A 21,314-nucleotide genomic window follows, 5' to 3' on the forward strand; every position below is an offset into this window, starting at 1 on the left:
CGCGCTTCGGGAATCTGTCCCTAAAACCAGGTCACGGCCGGCCAGCGGGGCTCGGCGGCTGAGCGTTGGCCGATGATCCAGGAGGTCACGGTTCCCCATGCGAGGAGGATGGGGCCACCTGGGCCGCCATGACCTGCCTGGTGCCCGAGAGGAGACCTGCTACCCCCACCCAGCAGCCGGGCCTTCCCCCTGAGGACGGGGCCCTGGCTCCCCAAGGACCAGGCCTTGGCCCCGGGCGCCCCTCAGCCCCCACCCACCGTGGGTGACCACCAACAGCCCTGTTTTCGGCAGATGGTTCTCAGACAGGGTCCCCTGGCGGACCACCCTGGCCTGGAGGGAAGAGACCTAGAGGGGAGCCCTCAGGAGGCTCCAGTCACCCCAAGTCCCATAGAACGGGGGACGTCACAGACCTTGGCAGCCACCTCAGGCCTGGCTTCCCCAGGGCAGCGCGGGTCGCTCTGGCGGTGGCACCTGCAAAGCACAGCTGGCTCATCCGGGTCCTGCTCTGCCGGAAGCCGGTCCATCCTTGCTGCTTGACACAGTCGCTGCAGAGAAGAAACGTCTGCACAGCATATGTTTCAAGGGACCTGGCATATATAGCATATTGTTCTTAATATGTTTGCTCCCCTTAGCACCATGTGTTTTAACAAAGATTACCTCTCAGAGAAAGGTTGTTTCCCCAGGTGGGGATTTTTCCCTGAAGTTAGGGAGGAGATAAAACCCCTTAACTAAGTGCCAGGCGGGTAGTTAATCACTTTAACTAAGAACAATCACGCTTAAGCTACATAATCTTTACTCCCTGGAATAAGAAACGCCCTAACCTTTGGAATAGAAATTGACAGGATTAAAATCAACTGGTATAAATACAGATGTAACAAGACAACGACACACAGAACCTAGACACAGAACTTAGCGAGAGAACCTGGCTGAAGAACCTAGACACAGAACCTAGAGACAGAACCTATCAAGAGAACATGGCAAAAGATCCTGGACAGAACCTGTCTACAGAACTTGGCTAGGGAACCTAGACAGAACATGGCAGGAGGACCTGGATTGAACCTGGCTGAAGAACCTGGCTAAAGAACCTGGCGACCGAACCTGGCTGGAGAACCTGGATAGAACCTAGCTGGAGAACCAAGACAGAACCTGGCTGGAGAACCCAACTATGCTGATCAACTGAAGGCTGCCTCCATGTCATTCCTTCTTCGCTGACTCCGTCCACACCTTTGGGGACCCCTGGACCTGCTGGGGTTAGACCCCAACATCTTGCGCCCAAACAGGGACCCTTAGGTAAGCCCCCCATTCCCCTAGGTAAGCCCCACTCTCGGGACGGATAGGACTCCACCATAGAAAGAGGGTGGATAGTCTTCACTGACTCCGTCCACACCTATGGGTACCCCTGGAACAGGATTCCCCTAGGTAAGCCCCCCCCTTTAAGAACCCCCACACTCAGGACGGATAGGACTCCACCAGGGTGCTACAGACCCCCCCTATAGAGGATAAGTAGGGTAAGAAGGTGGATAGTATAGAACTTAGATTGAGAAGATGTGCCGTACTGAGTCTAAAGAAAAAAGACTCTGTATTGATCTTTTAACACATATGCTTGCTAGCAGAGGAGTTAAGGTTACTCCCAGTCAGACGGAATGTTTTATACAAGAAGTGTGTCCATGCTTTTCTGAGGAAGGAAAGGTAAATGTAAAGGCATGGGAGAAGGTAGGCCCAAGGAGCCTTATCCTTAACCCCACTGCAGCCTTTCCACCCCGGAAAAGTGCAGGATTGGAAAGCTCTCCCTGGGGTGATAGATCAGGACTCCAGTAATATCAGAAAGCACCAATCCTACTCTTAAAATGGATACAAGAGAGCATTTGGGGTTTTTCTTTTTAATGCCTGCCTTGGATTGAGTAAATGCATTACATGCGTCACCACAATGGACCCAGAGGAGCTCCTTGTCCCATCGTTCCAAAGACTTAGAGTTTCCCCGATGACAGAAAAGCGGAAAAAAGAAGAAAAGGAAGGCTATGCAAGGGACTGAGGTGCCAACATGGGGTCAGCTGAAGAAGTTAACTGAGGCCCAACAGATGGTAGAAAAGCAAGAGGTGGAAGCTACTCTCTCAGCCAAGTCCGAGGACTCTGAGTAAAACAGCAAAAGAAACTTTCATTTAGCAGAAACTCACTTATTCCGTCAAATGGAAAGACTTACTTACAGGAGCCTGGAAGGGACCTGATGTACTTTTAACCTGGGGAAGAGGATATGCTTGTATATTTCCAGAGGATGCAGACTCACCTGTGTGGATTCCAGACCATCTAATCCGACCTTATGTCACACCACCCTCCATCTCCGCCTCATCCTCCTCCCCGGTATCATCCATATCGTCCGACCCAGAGGGCACAGCTGACTCCTCCCCGGACACCGACACCACCATCAAGCACAGCCCTGGTGGACCCATGATCCAGCCCTTCAACACACTGAAGCTCCGGGAAGCCCGTCGCCAATGACGCCGCCTGCTAGCCAGACCAACAAAGACAATCAAACCAACAACTTGAGGACAGCTGAAATCCCTTGACTGAAGAGGCCGGCAACCTTCTACAGAAATGGGGCTCCTTGTGCGCTCCATCCACTATGTTTATAGCTATGCTCACTATCACTGCTTGTCAGTCTTCTTCCGAGTCTTAAACAACCCAATCCGAGAGGTGGCCGCTGATTTACATGCGCTATCATTTAAAAAAAAAGGGGGGGGGAATTTGCCGGAAGCCGGTCCATCCTTGCTGCTTGACACAGTCACTGCAGGAAAGAAACATCTGCACAGCATATGTTTCAAGGGACCTGGCATATATAGCATATTGTTCTTAATATGTTTGCTCTCCTTAGTGCCATGTGTTTTAACCAAGGTCACCTCTCCGAGAAAGGTTGTTTCCCCAGGTGGGGATTTTTCCCTGAGGTTAGGGAGGGGATACAACCCTAGGCTGGTAGTTAATCACTTTAACTACAAACAATCATGCTTAAGCTACATAATCTTTACTCCCTGGAATGGAGATAAAAAAAGCCCTAACCTTTGCAATAGAAATTGACAGGATTAAAATCAACTGGTATAAATACAGATGTAACAAGACAATAAACATCAGATCCTAACCAGAACTTCCCTGGAGATCCCGACCAGAACTTTGGCTGGAGATCCTGGCTAGAGGTCCTGACTAGGCTGCTGATCAACTGAACGCTGTGTCTGTGTCATTCCTTCTTCGCCGACTCCGTCCACACCTTTGGGGATCCCTGGACCTGCTGGGGTTGGACCTCAGCACCGCTCCTCAGTGCAGACTCACCCCAGTGCCTGCCCCAGCCTCCGAGGCTGCACAGACCAGTCCCAGAATCAGATCGCACCCAACTCACCAGAGGCTGGGGGTGGGAGGGGGCGCACAGAACGGCCAGGCCAGCAGCCAGCTGGGCTCCAGGAGCAGGGCCGGCCAGGGCACACAGACAGGGGATGGCCAGCTGGGGACCCCACAGAGGCTCTGGGAGTATGGACAGGGCCTGGGTAAGCCTGGGGATCTGGCTCCGCTGGCACCACCAGCCGGGAGGGGCAGCCCGCCTGTGGCACGGGCTCTGGACGTGGCTGGGAGGGCCCCTGACTGGGGTTCCAGGGTCTGAACTCCCTCTGCGGCCGTTGGGGGTAGGTCCTGGGTGAGAAATCTGACCCACAGCCCACAACAGACAGCACCCGGGAGAGGGTAGAAGACTGGCCAAGATGGTGTAGAAGTTTTCTCTCTCGGCCGCAACCAGCCCGGCTAGAGAGCAGACGACGGGGGATGGAGAAAAGGAAAGAGACAGAGACAGGAGGGACAGCTGGGACCGGGTGGGGTGCTGATGGAGAGACTGTGACCCAGAGCTGGTGCAGTGTGTTTATTACATACAGCCTGACAGCAGGAGGTTTCATAGAGTTCAAGACAAAGGAAATTATGTGAATCACGGTTAAAGATCAAGCTGCAATTCTTCATTCTTGTGGCTTCCTTGTAATATTCACTCCTGGTTGGACTTAGATAATGAAACCCACCCACTGAGTCATGTGATGTGCAGACATGACCCCGTCCCAGTCCCAGCCCAGGAGGAGGCTGAGGCGCGTCTGCAGCTCAGCTCAGGGCCCGGGCGGCGGGTGGGGGCAGGAGCGCCCTGGGCCAGGGCCTCACACGTGGGGTCCGGAGGGGGGAGGTCAGGAACCTCAGGAGCCTGGTGGGGAGACTCGGGTATCCCAAGCCCCAGGCGCAGTAGGTGGTCTCCTCCTCAGCCAGGTGCGGGCTGGCCTCCAGGATGGGGTCCCGCGGCTCCCCTGGCCCCGTAGCTGGTCCTTGGGGGCCTGGCCGCTGCCCGCAGCCTCACGGAGATGGCTCAGGTGTGTGCATCCCGCAGCCATGTGTCAGGTGGCGGTCATTCTGAGGGAACACGAATGCTGTCTCCTCCACGGGCTCCGTGGTGACGTCTGGCTGGACCCGGGAGGCCTGCAGGTCCCAACGCCTGTTCCTTTCTGCCGGCTCCCCTGTCCCCTGCGAGGGACACTCGGCGTGAAGACCAGGGGCCGCTCCCGGCTGGCCCGGATGCTCGGGGTCAGCCACCCCCAAGGGCAGGAGCGGGGCCTCCCTCCCCGACTTAGCACAGCGTCCGCGGAGGACTCAGCCCCGCAGGGACATGCCCTCCCACCCCCAACCCTTCCCCCCAGCCAGCAGCCTCACCGCCAGGGTGGGGACAGGCAGCAATTCCTGAGAAAAGGCTTTCAGTTGGGCGAGTCCTCCTGCAAAACAGAGACGCCCCGTCAGGAAGGGGCCGCCCGGCCGGGGACCAGGGGGCCTGCTGCTCACGGGGAACCTCCCAGAGACCGACCCGCTCAGAGGCAGCAAGACCCAAGCACGGGCTCCTGGTCGGCCTGTCCCCGGGGCCGGGAGACGGGGAAGGACCCGGCCCCTGCCACCTCCCCTGCTGCCAGCCTGGCCCCCCCTCAGCCCGTGGACCGTCCACAGGGAGGGCTGAGCCCCCCCAGGGGAGCGGCTGCCAGGAGCCCCGAGGAGGGACCCCCCGCTGCTCAGAGCCAGGCCCTGGGCCGGGCACCTCCCGGGTGAGGACAGGGCACAGCCTCCCCCACAGCCCTGAGCCTCTCTCTGCTCAGGGCCCCGCCTCAGTCTCTGGTCACGCAGAGCGCCCTGGGCAGGGACAGGGGAGGGAGGCATGACGGGGCCCCCGCTGCTCTCGGGCGGCCTGTGCTCCTCCGTCCCCTGAGGGCAGGTGGGAGCTCGGGCCCTAGTGCTGCGTGGGCACCGGGGGCACCAGGCTTCTCAGACAGGAAGTCCCGCCCCGGGCACCCCAGGCCGCCTCTCTATTTGGGGGAGAGAGCCAGAGCGGTGTCTGGGATGAGAGAGCTGGGACCTGAGCCCTGACAGGACCAGGGGCTCCTGCTCACCACGTGATGTTCTGTTCCAGATGGCCCTGAGCACAGGTAACACCAAATAGAAAGCGATGACCAGGATGAGGCTGACGCCGACACTGATGATGACGGGGCCCCAGGAGGAACATGTCACGTCTGTGCTGTTGGTCCCAAGCGTCGCTTCCCAGGCGAGTGGGCCACTGCACCTGGGGGAGGAGGGGCGGTGGGCAGCGGGCAGGGGCACCTCGGTGGCTGGCGCTCACCCCGAGCGTCCCCTGCACAGCCTGGCGCACAGAGGGGGAGGCTGCTGCCTGGGGTGGGCCCGGGGAGGGGGCTCAGGGGGGAACTCAGGTCCGTGTGACTCTCCCTGTCCCACAGCAACGGGGAGACGGAGGGAGGGGAGGAAGGGGCAGGACAACCGGGGGACAGGGACACTGGTCACAAGAGAGGGACAGCGAAGGAGATGCCAGGGCTGAGGGCAGAGCTGCTGTCAGGAATGGACTGTGAAAGCCAGTGCCCCAGACAGAGGGACAGTCCAGGTGGGCAGGGGATAGTAGAGGGGGAGGGGGCAGACTGAGGGACAGAACTGGGGGGGAAGACAAGAGGGAGGGAAGAGAGAGACACAGGACCGTGACCCTCCCTGTGGAGTCACACCATAAACTTAGCAGCCAGGTATCAGCTAGGACGTGGTGGGTGTGGGGTGGGGGCACCGGGGTTCCCGTTCCGGGGGAGTGGACTCCTCACTCGGGAGCCTCGTGTGTGCACCCCTGACTCCGAATGGCAGGACCCTCAGCCCTGACACCTGGGGACACCCCGGAACACAGGGTGGGTCTCTGGCCGCTGCGCCCTGAGCCCCACATCTGGGATGTGCTGACCGGGCCCTGGGCTGAGGTGACAGCGGTGTGGGAGCCACAGGGTCAGCGGTGCAGCCGGGGCGGGCAGGTCACCATCTCCCCGCTGGGGGGCCTTTATCTCCCCAGGGAGCCCTGGCAGCGCCTCCTGGGACCCGGGTCACCTACCTGGTCCAGGGCGTGCAGGCTGCCTGGGTGCCCCCCGCAGAGAAGGTGCCCAGCTGGCAGTCTTCACACAGCATGTCCTGCCACTCGGTGCCTGAGAAACGACAGTGTCGGGCACAGGGCTCCTCGGGGTCCCCCTCAGGCCGGGGTCCGGGGCCTGTGTCCTCAGGGGGAGCCGCGCTCACCTGTCTCCCGCACCCTCTGGCCCGGGCGGCAGACACTGTGGGGCCTGCACTGGACACAGGAGTCCCCGTCCCGTCGCACACAGAAGTGGCCGGGCCCGCAGCCGCACACGGTGTTGGTCCGGGTGGAGCAGTTCCATCTGGTCACCTGGCCCAGGCCTGGGACCCAGAGAAGGAGCTCAGAGCAGCAGCAAGGCCTGCCAGGGCTGGGGGAGCGCCCCGTCCCGGGAGGAAACCACGCTGAGGGCTGGGCAGCGCCCGCAGGCCTGGGGAGGGCACGGGGACAGGGGTGCAGCCCCCTCTCCTCCCCCTGGACCCTGCCGGCCGCAGCCCAGGCTCAGCCGGAACATAGGCCCGGAGCTGCCGGACGCAGAGGCCAGTCCCAAGGGGGGTCCGAGGGACGGGGCGGCAGCAGCAGGGACGGGGGCAGGGTCTTCTCCACAGAAGGCCAGGCCTCTGGGGGCGGCTAAGACCTCCCAGCCTGAACCCCAAAGTATTGTGGCCTCCATCCTGGTCCCGGCCTTCCTCCTGGGGTGCCCCAGCCCAACCGCCTGCCCTGGGCAGGGAGCAGACCCAGGGGCCAGTGCTCAGCCGGAGGAGGACCCTGGGGAGGGTGTGGGGTCCTGGGAGCAGGCACTGCAGGTGGAGGAGGCCTGGCCCCGGGGGCCCACGGGCTGTGCCACAGGCGGGGGTGCCTGCACGGCATTGGGGGGCTGAGCCTGGAAGCGTGGGTGACAGGTGCTGGGGGCTGAGGCGAGGGCCCTCTCTAGGGAGAGGCAGGTGTGGCCATGGGATGAGGCTCCTTGAAGGGTCGTGGGCAGGGAGCCCCCTGGGTGACGGAGGCCCGGCCCCGGGCAGCCTGAGGGCCTGCAGTCAGTGTGGCCGGGATGGGGGGCTGGGGGCTCGGCACAGCCGGGGTTGGGCTCCTGGTCTCACCTGGGTCACAGACGCTGCAGGGCAGACACTCGCTCAGGGCGTTGTGGTGGGGAGTGTAGGTGCCCAGCGTGCAGGGCTCACACACTGTGCTCCTGAGCTCCCCGCAGGCCTCCTGCACCCGGGAGCCTGCAGCCAAGAGGACACACACTCAGGGCGGGACGGCCCCGGAGCCCGGGCAGGTGTGACACCCCCCCAGGGGTCACCCCGCCTGGGCTGTTACCCAGGCCAGTGAGCCTGCTTTGCAGGAAGTGAGAACTTTCTGGAAGTTGGGGGCCTCCTGGGACAGAGGCCTGGCTCGGAGCCCCCCTCTCCTGGCCTGAAATGGGCTGCCCACCCCCAGCCCCACCCTGAGCACTGATCTGAGGGTCTGGGAGGTTAGCTGGGGTTGCCCTCTGTGCTCAGAGGCTTCAGGCCTCCCATGAAGGGGTGCTGGGAGCAGAGGGGCTCCAGGCCAGGGAGGGGGAATGCCTGCCCCCAGCACAGCCCTGCCCCCGGCGCCCCCAGGGGCCCTGCAGAGCTGCACCCACCTGGCCAGCACTTGGGGCAGCACATGGCCCCCGTCCGGAACTCCTCCTCTTTGCAGGAGGGCATCCCCAGTGCGCAGGGCGGGGCTCTCAGAAGGAGGAGGCTCAGGGCCTAAGGGAGATGGGGGGGCGTTGGAGCAGAGCAGCTGCCTGGGCCTCAGTCTCACCCTCCGGGAAATGGGCCGTGCCCTGCAGGGGGGCCCAGGACAGGATTGTCTATGAGGATCCTAAGAGCCTGGGTTTGGGACCACCCTGTGTGTGACCTCTGACCCCCTGGGCTCAGGAGAGTGGGCCCCGCCCCTGGGAAGGCCAGGGCTGCTCTGACCCCACAAACTCAGCCTCGCTGCTCCCTGTGCTGCACACCGAGTCCTGGAGCCACAGGGTCAGGACAGCAACAGCTCTGAGGGGGAGGGTGCTCTCTGGCCTGACAGGTCACTAGCAAAGGGCTGGTGGCGGGGGGGGGGGGGGGGGGGGGTTAGAGCAGAGGATTGGGGGGAGGGGGTGGGGATGGCGAAGGGGTCCGGGAGGGGGAGGGGAGGGGATGGGGAGGCCTGTCAGTCAGCGCTGCTCCTGAGTAATAACCACGGGCTTAGGAGCCGACTTCTCTGGAGCTGATGGAAACGCACAGGAAGCCTCCCTCCCGGGCACAGACACCCAGTTCCTCCCCAGACGGGGCCGGGCGGTGGGGGAGGATTCCGCCCTGAATGGGGGGGGGGACAGGGGTCCACAGAGGAGAGTCCTGGGAGGGGGTGGTCTCCTGCTGGGCCCAGTCCCAGCGGCCAGGGCTGTGGGCAGGGCCGGCTCCCCCACCGGAGCTGGGCTGCTGGGCGACACCGTCCCCGACTCACCAGCCTCAGGACGTCAGCCGCGGGCGTCGGGCTGCAGGGGGGTGGCCCCCAGCCGGGCAGAGGCTGCATGTCCACCCCGGACGCTCATTCCCTGACCGCGGCCTCGGGGCTCCGGCCGGCAGGACAGATGGACGGCGGGACAGACGGGCTCATTCTCAACCTCGCAGCTGTGGCTGCTCCCGAAGAGAAAGTGAAGAGCAAACTGATCTTGGAATGCAGTTTCTTCCAACACAGACTGGGGGACACGCCCCACGCAGAGGAGGGAGTGGGAGAGGGCCTGCCGCACACATGGGGACCAACCAGCCCTCACATGGGAGGGAACAGCTGAGGCTGGGGTCTCTCCGCCAGGGAAGGGTGGGACCAGGAGGAAAAAGGCCAGGAGAGAGGGGCCAGACTCTACACTGGCAGAACAGGTCTGTCTGCTTTCCTGTCTAGAAGCTGCCTCCCTTGCACCCCGTCCCCCCCCTCTCTCTCGTGAGATCACTCACAATTGCCATCCCCTCTTGGCCTCTAACTGCCTCTACCTCGGCCTCGCCATCATGGCTTTGTCCAGAACATCCAGAATATCTCCTGGACGTCCTCCCAGTCCAAGTAGCATATAACACTTTTATTAGTATAGATAGAGGCCTGGTGCATGGGTGGGGGATGGCTGGTTTGCCCTGAAGGGTGTGCAACCACACCCCCATGGGGTGAGGGTCCCTACTGGATGGCCTAGCCAGCCTGGGTGGGGGGATGAGGGCCGTTTTCAGGCTGACCACACACCCTTCAGGGTGGGCTTCCCCGCTGAGGTGCCTGCCAGCCAAGTGAGAGTCTGATGGCTGTGCGCCCCAGGCTCCCCCAGCACCGGCTCCCCCTCCTGACCAGCCGGGGTGCCCACTCGCCCACCCAGGGCCGGGCAGGGCAGGGCTGAGCGTGCGCACTGAGAGGAAGGCTGAGCCCAGAGGTGACAGGTGTGAGGGCGGAGCAGGACTCACCTGGACTGGGGGGGGGGCTGGGTATGGGGGGGCGGGCGGCTGGTTCAGTAAAGACTCTGGTTCTGACTCAGGGCAGGGTCCCCTGTGGGACCACATGTCCGTCCACAGCGGGCGGGGCAGCAGGGCCGGGGCTGGGACGGGGCCGCTGCAGGGCTGAGGGCGCAGGAGCCATGCGGGCTGCACGGAGCTGGGCCCGGGGCTCCTCCCGGAGCGGGAAGGGCTGCAGCGCGGGCACCTGGGGGAGCGCCCGGGTCCAGAAGGGGCTGCGGGCAGGGCCCGGCCACCCGCCCGGAGGCACCGGCACCTGGTCCCTGGGTACCCTGAGGCCCCTCCGCAGGCAGCCCCGCCCCGGCCGCCTCCCGTCCGGACCCCGCAGCCTCCCGCCCGGACCCCCTCCCGCCCGGACCGCCCCCCGCCCGGACCGCCTCCCGCCCGGACCCCCTCCCGCCCGGACCCCCTCCCGCCCGGACCCCCTCCCGCCCGGACCGCCTCCCGCCCGGACCCCCTCCCGCCCGGATCCCCTCCCGCTTCCCGCCCGGACCGCCTCCCGCCCGGACCCCCTCCCGCCCGGACCGCCTCCCGCCCGGACCCCCTCCCGCCCGGACCGCCTCCCGCCCGGATCCCCTCCCGCCCGGACCCCCTCCCGCCCGGACCGCCTCCCGCCCGGATCCCCTCCCGCTTCCCGCCCGGACTGCCTCCCGCCCGGACCCCCTCCCGCCCGGACCGCCTCCCGCCCGGATCCCCTCCCGCTTCCCGCCCGGACTGCCTCCCGCCCGGACCGCCTCCCGCCCGGATCCCCTCCCGCCCGGACCGCCTCCCGCCCGGACCGCCTCCCTCCCGGACCGCCTCCCGCCCCGTGAGCTGCGGGGCGCCAGGCGGTGGCGGGTTCGCCGGTGCCCAGCCCAGCAGTGATCAGGGAACCGGAAGTTGGAAGCAAAAACAATAAACACAGAGAAGGACCGGAAGGGGGGGCAGCGCCCTCCAGGGGCCTCGGCGTTGGCAGCGCCGGACACCGGGCCTCCCCGGGGCAGCGGGACTCCGGGCCCGACAGGCAGGGGCGTGAGAAACGCAAACCTGCGCCCTGGCCGGTGGCTCAGCGGTAAGCGGGTCACCCTGACCCCGGCACCCACCTGGGAGCAGGCGGATCCCACCCCGCCGGGTGCGTGCAGGAGGCGGCCCCTCCAGGCCTCTCTCCCCCTGTTTCTCTCTCCCTCCCCCCACTCCCTCCCACGCCCCCTAAACCCGCGGCATCTGTTATGGACCTTAGACGTCAACACACTGTCTTGTCCACAGCGAGTGAAGCGATCTCATTGGGGGAAACCGTGCAGGTCAATCTACGAAAAACTATAGAATTGCACGAACCCATAAAGCATTGCAGGTACATTGTATTTTGGTCTTTGGAATAGTCTTCTTTTCCAAGTTCCTGGTGCATTGAGAAATACCCTCTCTCAGAAAAAGGAAGCAGATGGAAAGCTGATACAACGAAACTGATACACTTCCTTACGGGTTGTTCCATTCTAAGGAAAACGATGAAATGGACAAAAAAGTCGTGCTGTACCTTATAAACTGTGGGCTTTTCAGTTCATTTCGAGTGTACAACGTCCTCAATCCACACGCAAAAATGAGGTATAAACAGTTTCTGCTATCGGTGGCGAGAGACTGGATAACGGGAGACAATAATGAAGGCTCTCCGGAACCAGAGACCAATCCGTCCGGCCCTTCCCCTGGGGGGGCAAGGAGAGCACCTCGTCAAGATCCACCCACAAGGCTGCCAGGCGACAGGAAGCAGCATGAACCTGCGTGTGTCCCAGCGAGTGGAAGGAAAAATGCCCTACGAGAGCCTGCAGGGTTTGTGCCGCCCGCGGAGCAAGGAGCGAATCTAGATGCTCATGTGAATTTTGTCTGGTCCCTCTTCATGGAGGAAAGTGTTCTACGCAGCACCATACGTTAGAAAAGTACTAGGAACTCTCATTGTTTAATAGTTTTTGTAAAGAAAAATGTTATAATTATTGAAAAACAACACCTACAGTGCATTATGATGTAGTTATGATGATATAAATAACGTGCAGTTTGCCCAAAAAACGTGCGGTCCCTGGCGTATGTCTTAGAGATTTCTATGCGGAAGGAAATGTGTTTTAAGAGAGAAAGACAGGCGCCCCCTGTGACATGAAGGGGGGCCAGGAGGTGAGCTCAGCGCAGGGAACAGACAGCACCGCCAGCGCCATGTGGGGACGGACCAGGGGCGGCGGCCTCCGCTCTGTACGGGGGGCGTGGGGACCGCTGTGGGGGCCTGGCACCGGGGGTCCTGGAGCCACCGTCACCCAGCATTGTGGACGAAAGGGGCCAAATGCTGACCTGACAGGCTCAGGGGAGGCCTGCATGTTGGTCTTGCAAACTCAGACCTAAAGTCACCACAAAGGATGGTCTGAAATTAAACTTTAACTAAAGCAGTGATGGTGGGCAGTTATGTCCTAGGCCCGTATCTTCACTGACAAGATCAACGTTGATCCTTACTGAGCCCATTTGCCTTTTTGCATCTATGATAACACACCCTTGAAATGTCTGGGTCACTAGTAACTCCCCTTTTTCTGGAGCCCCTGGGGCACAACCAGATGTGCTGGGCACCAGGACAGAGACCACAAATCCCTTCACTATCATGTTAATTGATCCTGCACCCACCTAAGCATGTGTCCATCATTTTACTTTTTATCCAATCCCAGGGGTTTCCCTGCTTTGCTTTATCCCTCCTCCTTCATCTATCACCAATGGATTTCACGTAACCCACCTCCGTCCCTCCTTTGATTGCAAATGTATAAATACAGATGTAACCCCACCATTCTCCGGAGCATTATCTCAATTCGTTGAGGTTCTGCTTCCCGGCCTATGTCGACAGTTTGGCTCAAATAAACGCACAACAATTGTTTTCAGGTTTCCATGGTTCTTTTTCGTTAACACCATCACCCACAGCTCCACCAACACAGGAAGCCTCACCCTCCCTGCAAGTCGGGGCTGGAATCACATTCTGAAGCCACAGGCTGCCTGAGGCTTTGACCTTCTTCCAATCTGAGTGATAACAAAAGCGAACAGTCCTGAGAAGGGCCTCTGTATTCCTCAGAGCTGGAAACCTACATATCAGTTCCAGCTGGCGGGTTACCGGGGGCCATTCCCCTAACCTTTCCCTGCTGCCCAAGCCCTACCTTTGACGTGTATATCTGCTGTCCTGAAGGCCAATGTGTTTCCAGTGAATAAAAAGCCCTGGGTCCCCAGGTTCCGGGAGCTTAGTCCCGAGAGCTAAGTCCCCGCCTGGCTCCCCAAATGCCCCCCAGATTTATCTTCCCGCCCGGTGTTATTCCTTTACGCGCAGCCCCTTCCCAGATCCTGAAAAGCCCTCGCGGCAGCTCCGAGCATTTCACCCCAAGGTCTCCTCTCACTGCAGAGGCTTGGGGACCATCTCGGTGGCTGTGCAGGGAAAGCTATACATTCTGTGCTGATCAATTCTGCCGCGATGTGTGCGGTCTGATGAGAGACTGTGATCTGAGAATGAGTCGCACACACTGAGGCGTCACCTAAAAGCATTTTGTTGGGGGAACAGTTTGCGCTGAGAGCAGCTCAGACCCTGTTTCTGGTGAGTCTCACCCACTGGTGACCCCGCCTGAGCCGTGGGGGTGGGAGGCCCGGGGCCATGCAGGTCCCTCTCTGCCCTGGAGGAGGCGCCCTCCCCACTCATGTTCGTCCCGGCGGCCTCCTGGGTCTCACTTGATGCCGGGGGTTCTGGCTGTCGCTCATGTTGGTGCCAAATCGCCCCGAGTTGCCCCCACGACCACCCGCCCTCAGAGGCCTGTGATGCGATCCCCTGTCCTGGGCGCTGGGAAGGCCTCGAAGCACCGACGTCCCAGGGACACTGGGCCCCGCTGACCGCACTCTGGCTCCCAGCTCCGTCCTCCATGGCCACCAGCAGGCTCCTCGGACAAGGGCTGCTGGGCCGGGACGGGCGTGGGGACGGGTCCTGATGTCCACGGGCGGGGCTCGCAGCCCAGCACCCTCTTCCCACTCCCTGTGCCTGAGCCCCAGGGGCCCCACGTGGTTCCCTCCCAACCCCCTTCACGTCCAAGGCCACCTGCCCAGCCCCCTCGACCGGCACAGGGCCTCCTCCCGAGTCAGAGGGTGGGAGGGTGGGCAGCTGAGTCACCATCAGCTCCAGCGCCTGGACCAGTGCCCGACCCCCGTGGGGTCGAGGGACCCTGTTCCTTGTCGGTGGGGTAGGTCTGGAGGGGGTGGGGCGGCCCCTCTCCCTCCTGCCCAGGGTCCCATGAAGCGGAGCCGCCAGGCCTCCCTGCCCAGCAGGTCTGCAGGCGCTTGGGGAGCAGCGGCGCCAGTGCCACAGGTGGGAGCCGGGGTCCTGCTTTGCTCGCCAGGGGAGCGGCCTGTCCAAGAGGCTGGTGGAGGCTGCAGGTTCCGAAGCTGAGGGGTGCCCTGTGTGCTTGTGACCGGGGCCACGAGGACGGAGCTGCTCCCATTCTGGCCGGGAAGGGGTGGATTCCACAGTGAGACCTGTGCTCGCTGCCTGCCTGTGTCGCCTCTGAGCGCAGCCCAGCCCAACGGCCAGAGGCAGCAGCTCCCAACAGTCCCCAGCCCCACCCCACAGGGACCCGCTCACCCACACACAGACCCAGTGGTTAAGTTAGGGTTTTTCAAAATGCTGACACGCCGAGCTCAAAAGGTTCGCCATCACTGCCCTAGAGTTAGGGATTAACAGGACTAGGGAAGGGAATAAATCAATAAAACCCCCTAGTATTGCAGAAGTACAGTGTACCATTTATGAGGAACTCAGACTGAGAATATTGACAATAAATTTAGGACTTGCTAGGCCAGTGATGGCGAACCTTTTGAGCTCGGCGTGTCAGCATTTTGAAAAACTCTAACTTAACTCTGGTGCCGGGTCACATATAAAAATTGTTTGATATTTGCAACCATAGTAAAACAAAGACTTATATTTTCAATATTTATTTTATATATTTAAATGCCATTTAACAAAGAAAAATCAACCAAAAAAATGAGTTCGCGTGTCACCTGACCCGCGGGTCATAGGTTCGCCATCACTGGGCTAGGCCCACATCCCCAGGGGTCTACCCACCAGGGAAAGTACCAAAGCCTAGACCCCAAAGACCCGCAGAAGCAGGGCAGTCCCAGGGAAGACCACCAGCAAGGCTAAAAGGACAACCATCAAACAGCTAAAGAAATACCGCTGCAAACAGTGCAGGCAGCTCCTTATCAAATATCTTAGGGAGCTATGCAAGCAGACTTCAGCCAAGTGCCAGGCATGCAGTTCATCACCACAGCCAACAACAACCGCGCTTAAGCCACAGAACCTTGGCTTAGGCCACAGAACAGGAAACCTCCGTCCGTGTTGTCCTTATAGCTTCACAGAGGAGCAATGGAATAGTAACCCTAGAATAGAAATAACAACCTAGCCCTTATCATGGAACAGAGACTAACCTTTAGGATAGAATGTAGAAACATAGACCGTAGATAAGATTAGAGCCGGCAGAGCTAAATAGAAATAAGACTTTTAGCAAAGGTCAGGTAAGAAACTGCAAACATAACACAAGAAACTGTAAAAGGTCCAAGGAGGAGACAAAACATCCCGTGATGTGACTGGAGACGCCTGCTTATAGGATCAGATGGTGTAAAGTCAGTGGTAACAGGGCAATAAAGACAGAACCTGACCATGCTGATCGTCTGAACGCTGTCTCCGTGTCCTTCATTCCTCGCCCATGCCGTCCACACCTTCGGGAACCCCTGGACCGCGGGGGCTGGACCCCGGGAAGTGACCCAGCGTGCAAAATTGCACGCGACCCAGGACCCCAGACCCCGCCTTGTGGCGGGACTCAGAGTCAAGCCCCCGCCCACCCGATGCACCTCGCTGTGCACGCAGCCTCCTGGTGACTGAACTTTGGTCCTTACGGTGTTAGGGCCACTGGGTTTTTGATACTAAAGATCAATGATGGCGAACCTATGACATGCGGGTCAGAGGTGACCCGAGAACTCATTTTTTGGTTGATTTTTCTTTGTTAAATGGCGTTTACATATATAAAATATGTATCAAAAATATGAATCTTTATTTTACCATCGTTGCAAATATCAAAAAATTTCTATATGTGACACGGCACCAGAGTTAAGTTAGGGTTTTTCAAAATGCTGACACGCCGAGCTCAAAAGGTTCGCCATCACTGGTATACATAATAAAAAATATAAGACATATAAAATTGCCAGTTGGAAATCGCTTCCCAGACTGTGAGTCATGTGATGCACAGACATGACCCCGTCCCAGTCCCAGCCCAGGAGGAGGCTGAAGGCCGTCCTGCAGCTGAGCTCAGGGCCCGGGGTGGCGGGTGGGGGCAGGAGCGCCCTGGGCCAGGGCCCCACACGTGGGGTCAGGAGGGGGGAGGTTGGCACCTCAGGAGCCCGGTGGGGAGACGCGGGTGGTCCCAAAGCCCCCGGCGCAGCAGGGGGTCTCCTCCTCAGCCAGGTCCGGGCTGGCCTCCAGGAGGGGGTCCCGCGGCTCCCCTGACCCCATAGCTGGTCCTTGGAGGCCTGGCCGCTGCCCGAAGCCTCTCGGAGATGGCTCAGGCGCCTGCATCCCGCAGCCATGTGTCAGGTGGCGGTCACTCTGAATGAACACGGATGCTGTCTCCTCCACAGGCTCCGTGGTGACGTCTGACTGGACCCGGGAGGCCTGCAGGACCGGACGCCTGTTCCTTTCTGCCGGCTCTCCTGTCCCCTGCGAGGAACACTCAGTGTGAAGACCAGGGGCTGCTACCACCTCGCCAGGGTGCTCTGGGTCAGCCACCCCCAAGGGCAGGAGCGGGGCCTCCCTCCCCGACTCAGCACAGCGTCCACGGAGGATTCAGCCCCGCAGGGACCTCCCGCCCCCCAGCCAGCAGCCTCACATCCATGGTAGGGACAGGAAGCAATACCCCAGGAAAGGCGAGTTTTCCTGCAAAACAGACGCCCCATCAGGAAGGGACCGCCCGGCCGGAGACCAGGGGGCCTGCTGCTCACGGGGAACCTCCCAGAGACCGACCCGCTCAGAGGCAGCAAGACTCAAGCACGGGCTCCTGGTCGGCCTGTCCCCGGGGCCGGGAGACGGGGAAGGACCCGGGCCCTGCCACCTCCCCTGCTGCCAACCCGGCCCCACCTCAGCCCCGTGGACCGTCCACAGGGAGGGCTGAGCCCCCCCAGGGGAGCGGCTGCCAGGAGCCCGCCCGCTGCTCAGAGCCGGGCCCTGGGCCGGGCACCTCCGGGGTGAGGACAGGGCGCGGCCTCGCCCACAGCCCTGAGCCTCTCTCTGCTCAGGGTCCCCCCCCCTCGGGCTCTGGGCACGCAGAGCGCCCTGGGCAGGGACAGGGGAGGGAGGCATGACGGGGCCTCCCGCTGCTCTCGGCTCCCTGTGCTCCTCAGTCCGCTGAGGGCAGGTGGGAGCTCAGGCCCTGGTGCTGCGTGGGCACCCGGGGCACCAGGCTCCTCAGACAGGAAGTCCCGCCCCCGGGCACCCCAGGCCGCCTCTCTATTTGGGGGACAGAGCCAGAGCGGTGTCTGCGATGACAGTGCTGGGACCTGAGCCCTGACGGGACCAGGGGCTCCTGCTCACCACGTGACCTTCTGTCCCTGATGGACATGAGCACACGTGGCACAGAAATGCTAGCGATGACGAGGATGACGAGGATGATGAGGATGATGATGACGGGGCCCCTGGAGGAGCCCGTCTGTGCTGTTGGTCCCAGGCGTCGCTTCCCTGGAAAGTGGGCCACTGCACCTGGGGGAGGAGGGGGGCCTGTGGGCAGTGGGCAGGGGCACCTCGGTGCCTGGCTGTCACCCCGCCCCCCCAAGACCTAGACCTCTGTTGGAAGCTGATACCAGCAGGTCATGCTCAGCTGGGCTGAATCATCGGGAGGGGGCTGAGGGCATGTCCCCAAACCTAAACAGGATGCATAAAGGATTGCTGGCTGCCAGGCAGCTGAGGGCATTTCAATCTGCATGTTACTGCCTCCTGCTGGCCAAACACCTGGACGGCCGGGGGCAGTTCCCCATCTGACCATGGACTCTGTGAACTAGCCCTGGCCTTTGATGTATGTCTACCTCACCTCAGGGCAAAGTGTGTTAATAAATAGCGAGGGGTCCTGAGACAAGGAGCACTTGGTTCCTCTAGCTAAGTCTCCTCTGGTCCCCAAAATGCCTCCAAAATCATGTTTCCTCTCTGGACTCTTTATTCATTTACACGCAGCCCCTTCTCCAGATTCCTGAACCCTTCGAGCTGCTGCATTAAGACCACCAGCCTTAGAGCGTCCCCTGCGCAGCCTGGCGCACAGAGGGGGAGGCTGCTGCCTGGGGTGGGCCCGGGATGGGGGCTCTGGGGGGCACTCAGGTCTGACTCTCCCTGTCCCACAGCCACGGGGAGACGGAGGGAGGGGAGGAAGGGGCAGGACAACTGGGGACAGGGACACTGGTCACAAGAGAGGGACAGCAAAGGAGATGCCAGGGGTGAGGACAGAGCTGGTGTCAGGAATGGACTGTGAAAGCCAGTGCCCCAGACAGAGGGACAGATGGAGGGAGAGGGAGGGGGGACGATGAATAGGAGGGGAGGGTGGAGACAGAGGGACAGACATCGGGGGAGGATAGGAGTGGGGGGTGGAGACACCGGACCCTGGGCCTCCGTGTGGCAGTCACACCAGAGACTAAAGGCCAGGTCAAACCTGGCACCGGTGTGTGTGTGTGCGTGTGTGTAAAGTGTGCATAGGGGTTCTTGTTTCCAGGGGAGTGGACTCCTCACTCTGGGAGCTTTGTGTGTGCACCCCAGACTCTGAATGGCAGGACCCCTCAGCCCTGACACCTGGGGACACCTTGGAACACAGGGTGGGTGTCTGGCCGCAGCGCCCTGAGCCCCACATCTGGGATGTGCTGACCGGGCCCTGGGCTGAGGTGACAGCGGTGTGGGAGCCACAGGGTCAGCGGGGCGGTTAGGGACCACTGTCTCCCCGCTGGGGCCCTTATCTCCCAGGGAGCCCTGGCAGCGCCTCCTGGGACCCGGGTCACCTACCTGGTCCAGGGCGTGCAGGCTGCCTGGGTGCCCCCCGCAGAGAAGGTGCCCGGCTGGCAGTCTTCACACAGCGTGTCCTGCCACTCGGTGCCTGAGAAACGACAGTGTCGGGCAGAGGGCTCCTCGGGGACCCCCTCAGGCCGGGGTCCGGGGCCTGTGTCCTCAGAGGGAGCCGCGCTCACCTGTCTCCCGCACCCTCTGGCCCGGGCGGCAGACACTGTGGGGCCTGCACTGGACGCAGGAGTCCCCGTCCCGTCGCTCACAGAAGTGGCCGGGCCCGCAGCCACACACGGTGTTGGTCCGGGTGGAGCAGTTCCGTCTGGTCACCTGGCCCAGGCCTGGGACCCAGAGAAGGAGCTCAGAGCAGCAGCAAGGCCTGCCAGGGCTGGGGGAGCGCCCCGTCCCGGGAGGAAACCACGCTGAGGGCTGGGCAGTGCCCGCGGGCCTGGGGAGGGCACGGGGACAGGGGTGCAGCCCCCTCTGCTCCCTCAGACCCTGCCGGCCGCAGCCCAGGCTCAGCCGGAACATAGGCCCGGAGCTGCCGGACACAGAGGCCAGTCCCAAGGGGCTCCTGGTCTCACCTGGGTCACAGACGCGGCAGGGCAGACACTCGGGCAGGCCGTTGAGGTGGGCAGTGTAGGTGCCCGGCGTGCAGGCCACACAGATTGTGCCCGTGTACTCCCCGCAGGCCTCCTGCACCCGGGAGCCTGCAGCCAAGGGGGCACACACTCAGGGCGGGACGGCCCCAGGAGCCCGGGCAGGTGTGACACCCCCCAGGGGTCACCCCACCTGGGCTGTTCCCCAGGCCAGTGAGCCAGCTTGGCAGAAAGTGAGAACTTTCTGGAAGTTGGGGCCTCCTGGGACACAGAGGCCTGGCTCTGAACCCCCTTCCCTGGCCTGAAATGGGGTGTCCACCTCCAGTCCCGCCCTGAGCACTGAGCTGAGGGTCTGGGGGGGGGGAAGCTGGGGGTGCCCTCTGTGCCCAGGGCCTTCAGGCCACCCATGAAGGGGTGCTGGGAGCAGAGGGGCTCCAGGCCAGGGGAGGGGGAATGCCTGCCCCCAGCACAGCCCCGCCCCCGGCGCCCCCAGTGGCCCTGCAGAGCTGCACCCACCTGGCCTGCACTTGGGGCAGCACATGGCCCCCGTCGGGAATTCCACCTCTTTGCACGAGGGCATCCCCAGTGCGCAGGGCGGGGCTGTCAGAAGGAGGAGGCTCAGGGCCTAAGGGAGATGGGGGGGCGTTGGAGCAGAGCAGCTGCCTGGGCCTCAGTCTCACCCTCCGGGAAATGGGCCATGCCCTGCAGGGGGCCCAGGACAGGATTGTCTATGAGGATCCTAAGAGCCTGGGTTTGGGACCACCCTGTGTGTGACCTCTGACCCCCTGGGCTCAGGAGAGTGGGCCCCGCCCCTGGGAAGGCCAGGGCTGCTCTGACCCCACAAACTGTGTCTCGCTGCTCCCTGTGCTGGACCCGGAGTCCTGGAAGATGCCAGGTCAGGGCAGGGAAGGGAGGGCTCTCTGCGTGACAGAGGCACAGGGAGGGGGAGGGGGACGGGAAGCCTGTCAGTCAGCGCTGCTCCTGAGTGGTAACCACGGCCTTAGGAGCTGACGGCTCTGTTGCTAATGGAAACGCACAGGAAGCCTCACTCCCGGACACAGACACCCAGTTCCTCCCCCAGACGGGGCCGGGCGGTGGGGGAGGATTCCGCTCTGAATGGGGGGGGGGGGGGGGGACAGGGGTCCACAGAGCAGAGTCCTGGGAGGGGGTGGTCTCCTGCTGGGCCCAGTCCCAGCGGCCAGGGCTGTGGGCAGGGCCGGCTCCCCCACCGGCGCTGGGCTGCTGGGCGACACCGACCCCGACTCACCAGCCTCAGGACGTCAGCCGCGGGCGCCGGGCTGCAGAGGGGTGGCCCCCAGCCGGGCAGAGGCTGCATGTCCACCCCGGACCCTATTCCCTGACCGCGGCCTCGGGACTCCGGCCGGCAGGACAGATGGACGTCGGGACAGACGGGCTCATTCATTCAGCTGCGAGGCTGGTCCCAACCAGACAGTGAAGCCCGAACGCATCCGTTGCATTTATGCTCCCCTCCCACCCACCCGCCAACTCCAACACATTTACATAGTAGGGCCCGCCCCAACGGACCCAGCCAATCCGCTAACAGGACGGCGGACCCGCCCCGCCCCAACCATTACCTTCTGGGCGGACCCCCGCCAGCCCAACCCCCACACAGGAGGGTTCACACAGGCCTGGAGGGTTAACCTACAAGGAGGGAGGCGCCAGGAGGGAGGGGCGGGCCCAGCTCCGCAGAGCAGTTCGGTCCCCTCTCCGGTCCA

General features: G+C 62.1%; 1 protein-coding gene and 1 pseudogene across 1 annotated transcript; both read right to left on the reverse strand.

Moving 5' to 3' along the window:
* Window positions 1–3,882: 3,882 nt before the first annotated feature.
* LOC139001594 (tumor necrosis factor receptor superfamily member 14-like) lies at window positions 3,883–10,238 on the reverse strand. Its single transcript, XM_070403102.1, is given in 10 exon segments — window positions 3,883–4,419; window positions 4,422–4,533; window positions 4,720–4,778; window positions 5,442–5,611; window positions 6,425–6,515; window positions 6,607–6,762; window positions 7,540–7,665; window positions 8,067–8,175; window positions 8,912–9,084; window positions 9,886–10,238. Coding segments are annotated over 9 exon segments (933 nt in total). The 5' UTR covers window positions 8,981–9,084; window positions 9,886–10,238; the 3' UTR covers window positions 3,883–4,378.
* A 5,780-nt stretch (window positions 10,239–16,018) lies between these two features.
* LOC139001527 (tumor necrosis factor receptor superfamily member 14-like) lies at window positions 16,019–20,914 on the reverse strand (annotated as a pseudogene).
* Between the last annotated feature and the right edge of the window lie 400 nt (window positions 20,915–21,314).

Source organism: Myotis yumanensis, unplaced genomic scaffold (assembly GCF_028538775.1).
Source record: "Myotis yumanensis isolate MYYU_CA2020_CCGP unplaced genomic scaffold, mMyoYum1.0.hap1 SCAF_2, whole genome shotgun sequence".
NCBI lineage: Eukaryota > Metazoa > Chordata > Mammalia > Chiroptera > Vespertilionidae > Myotis > Myotis yumanensis.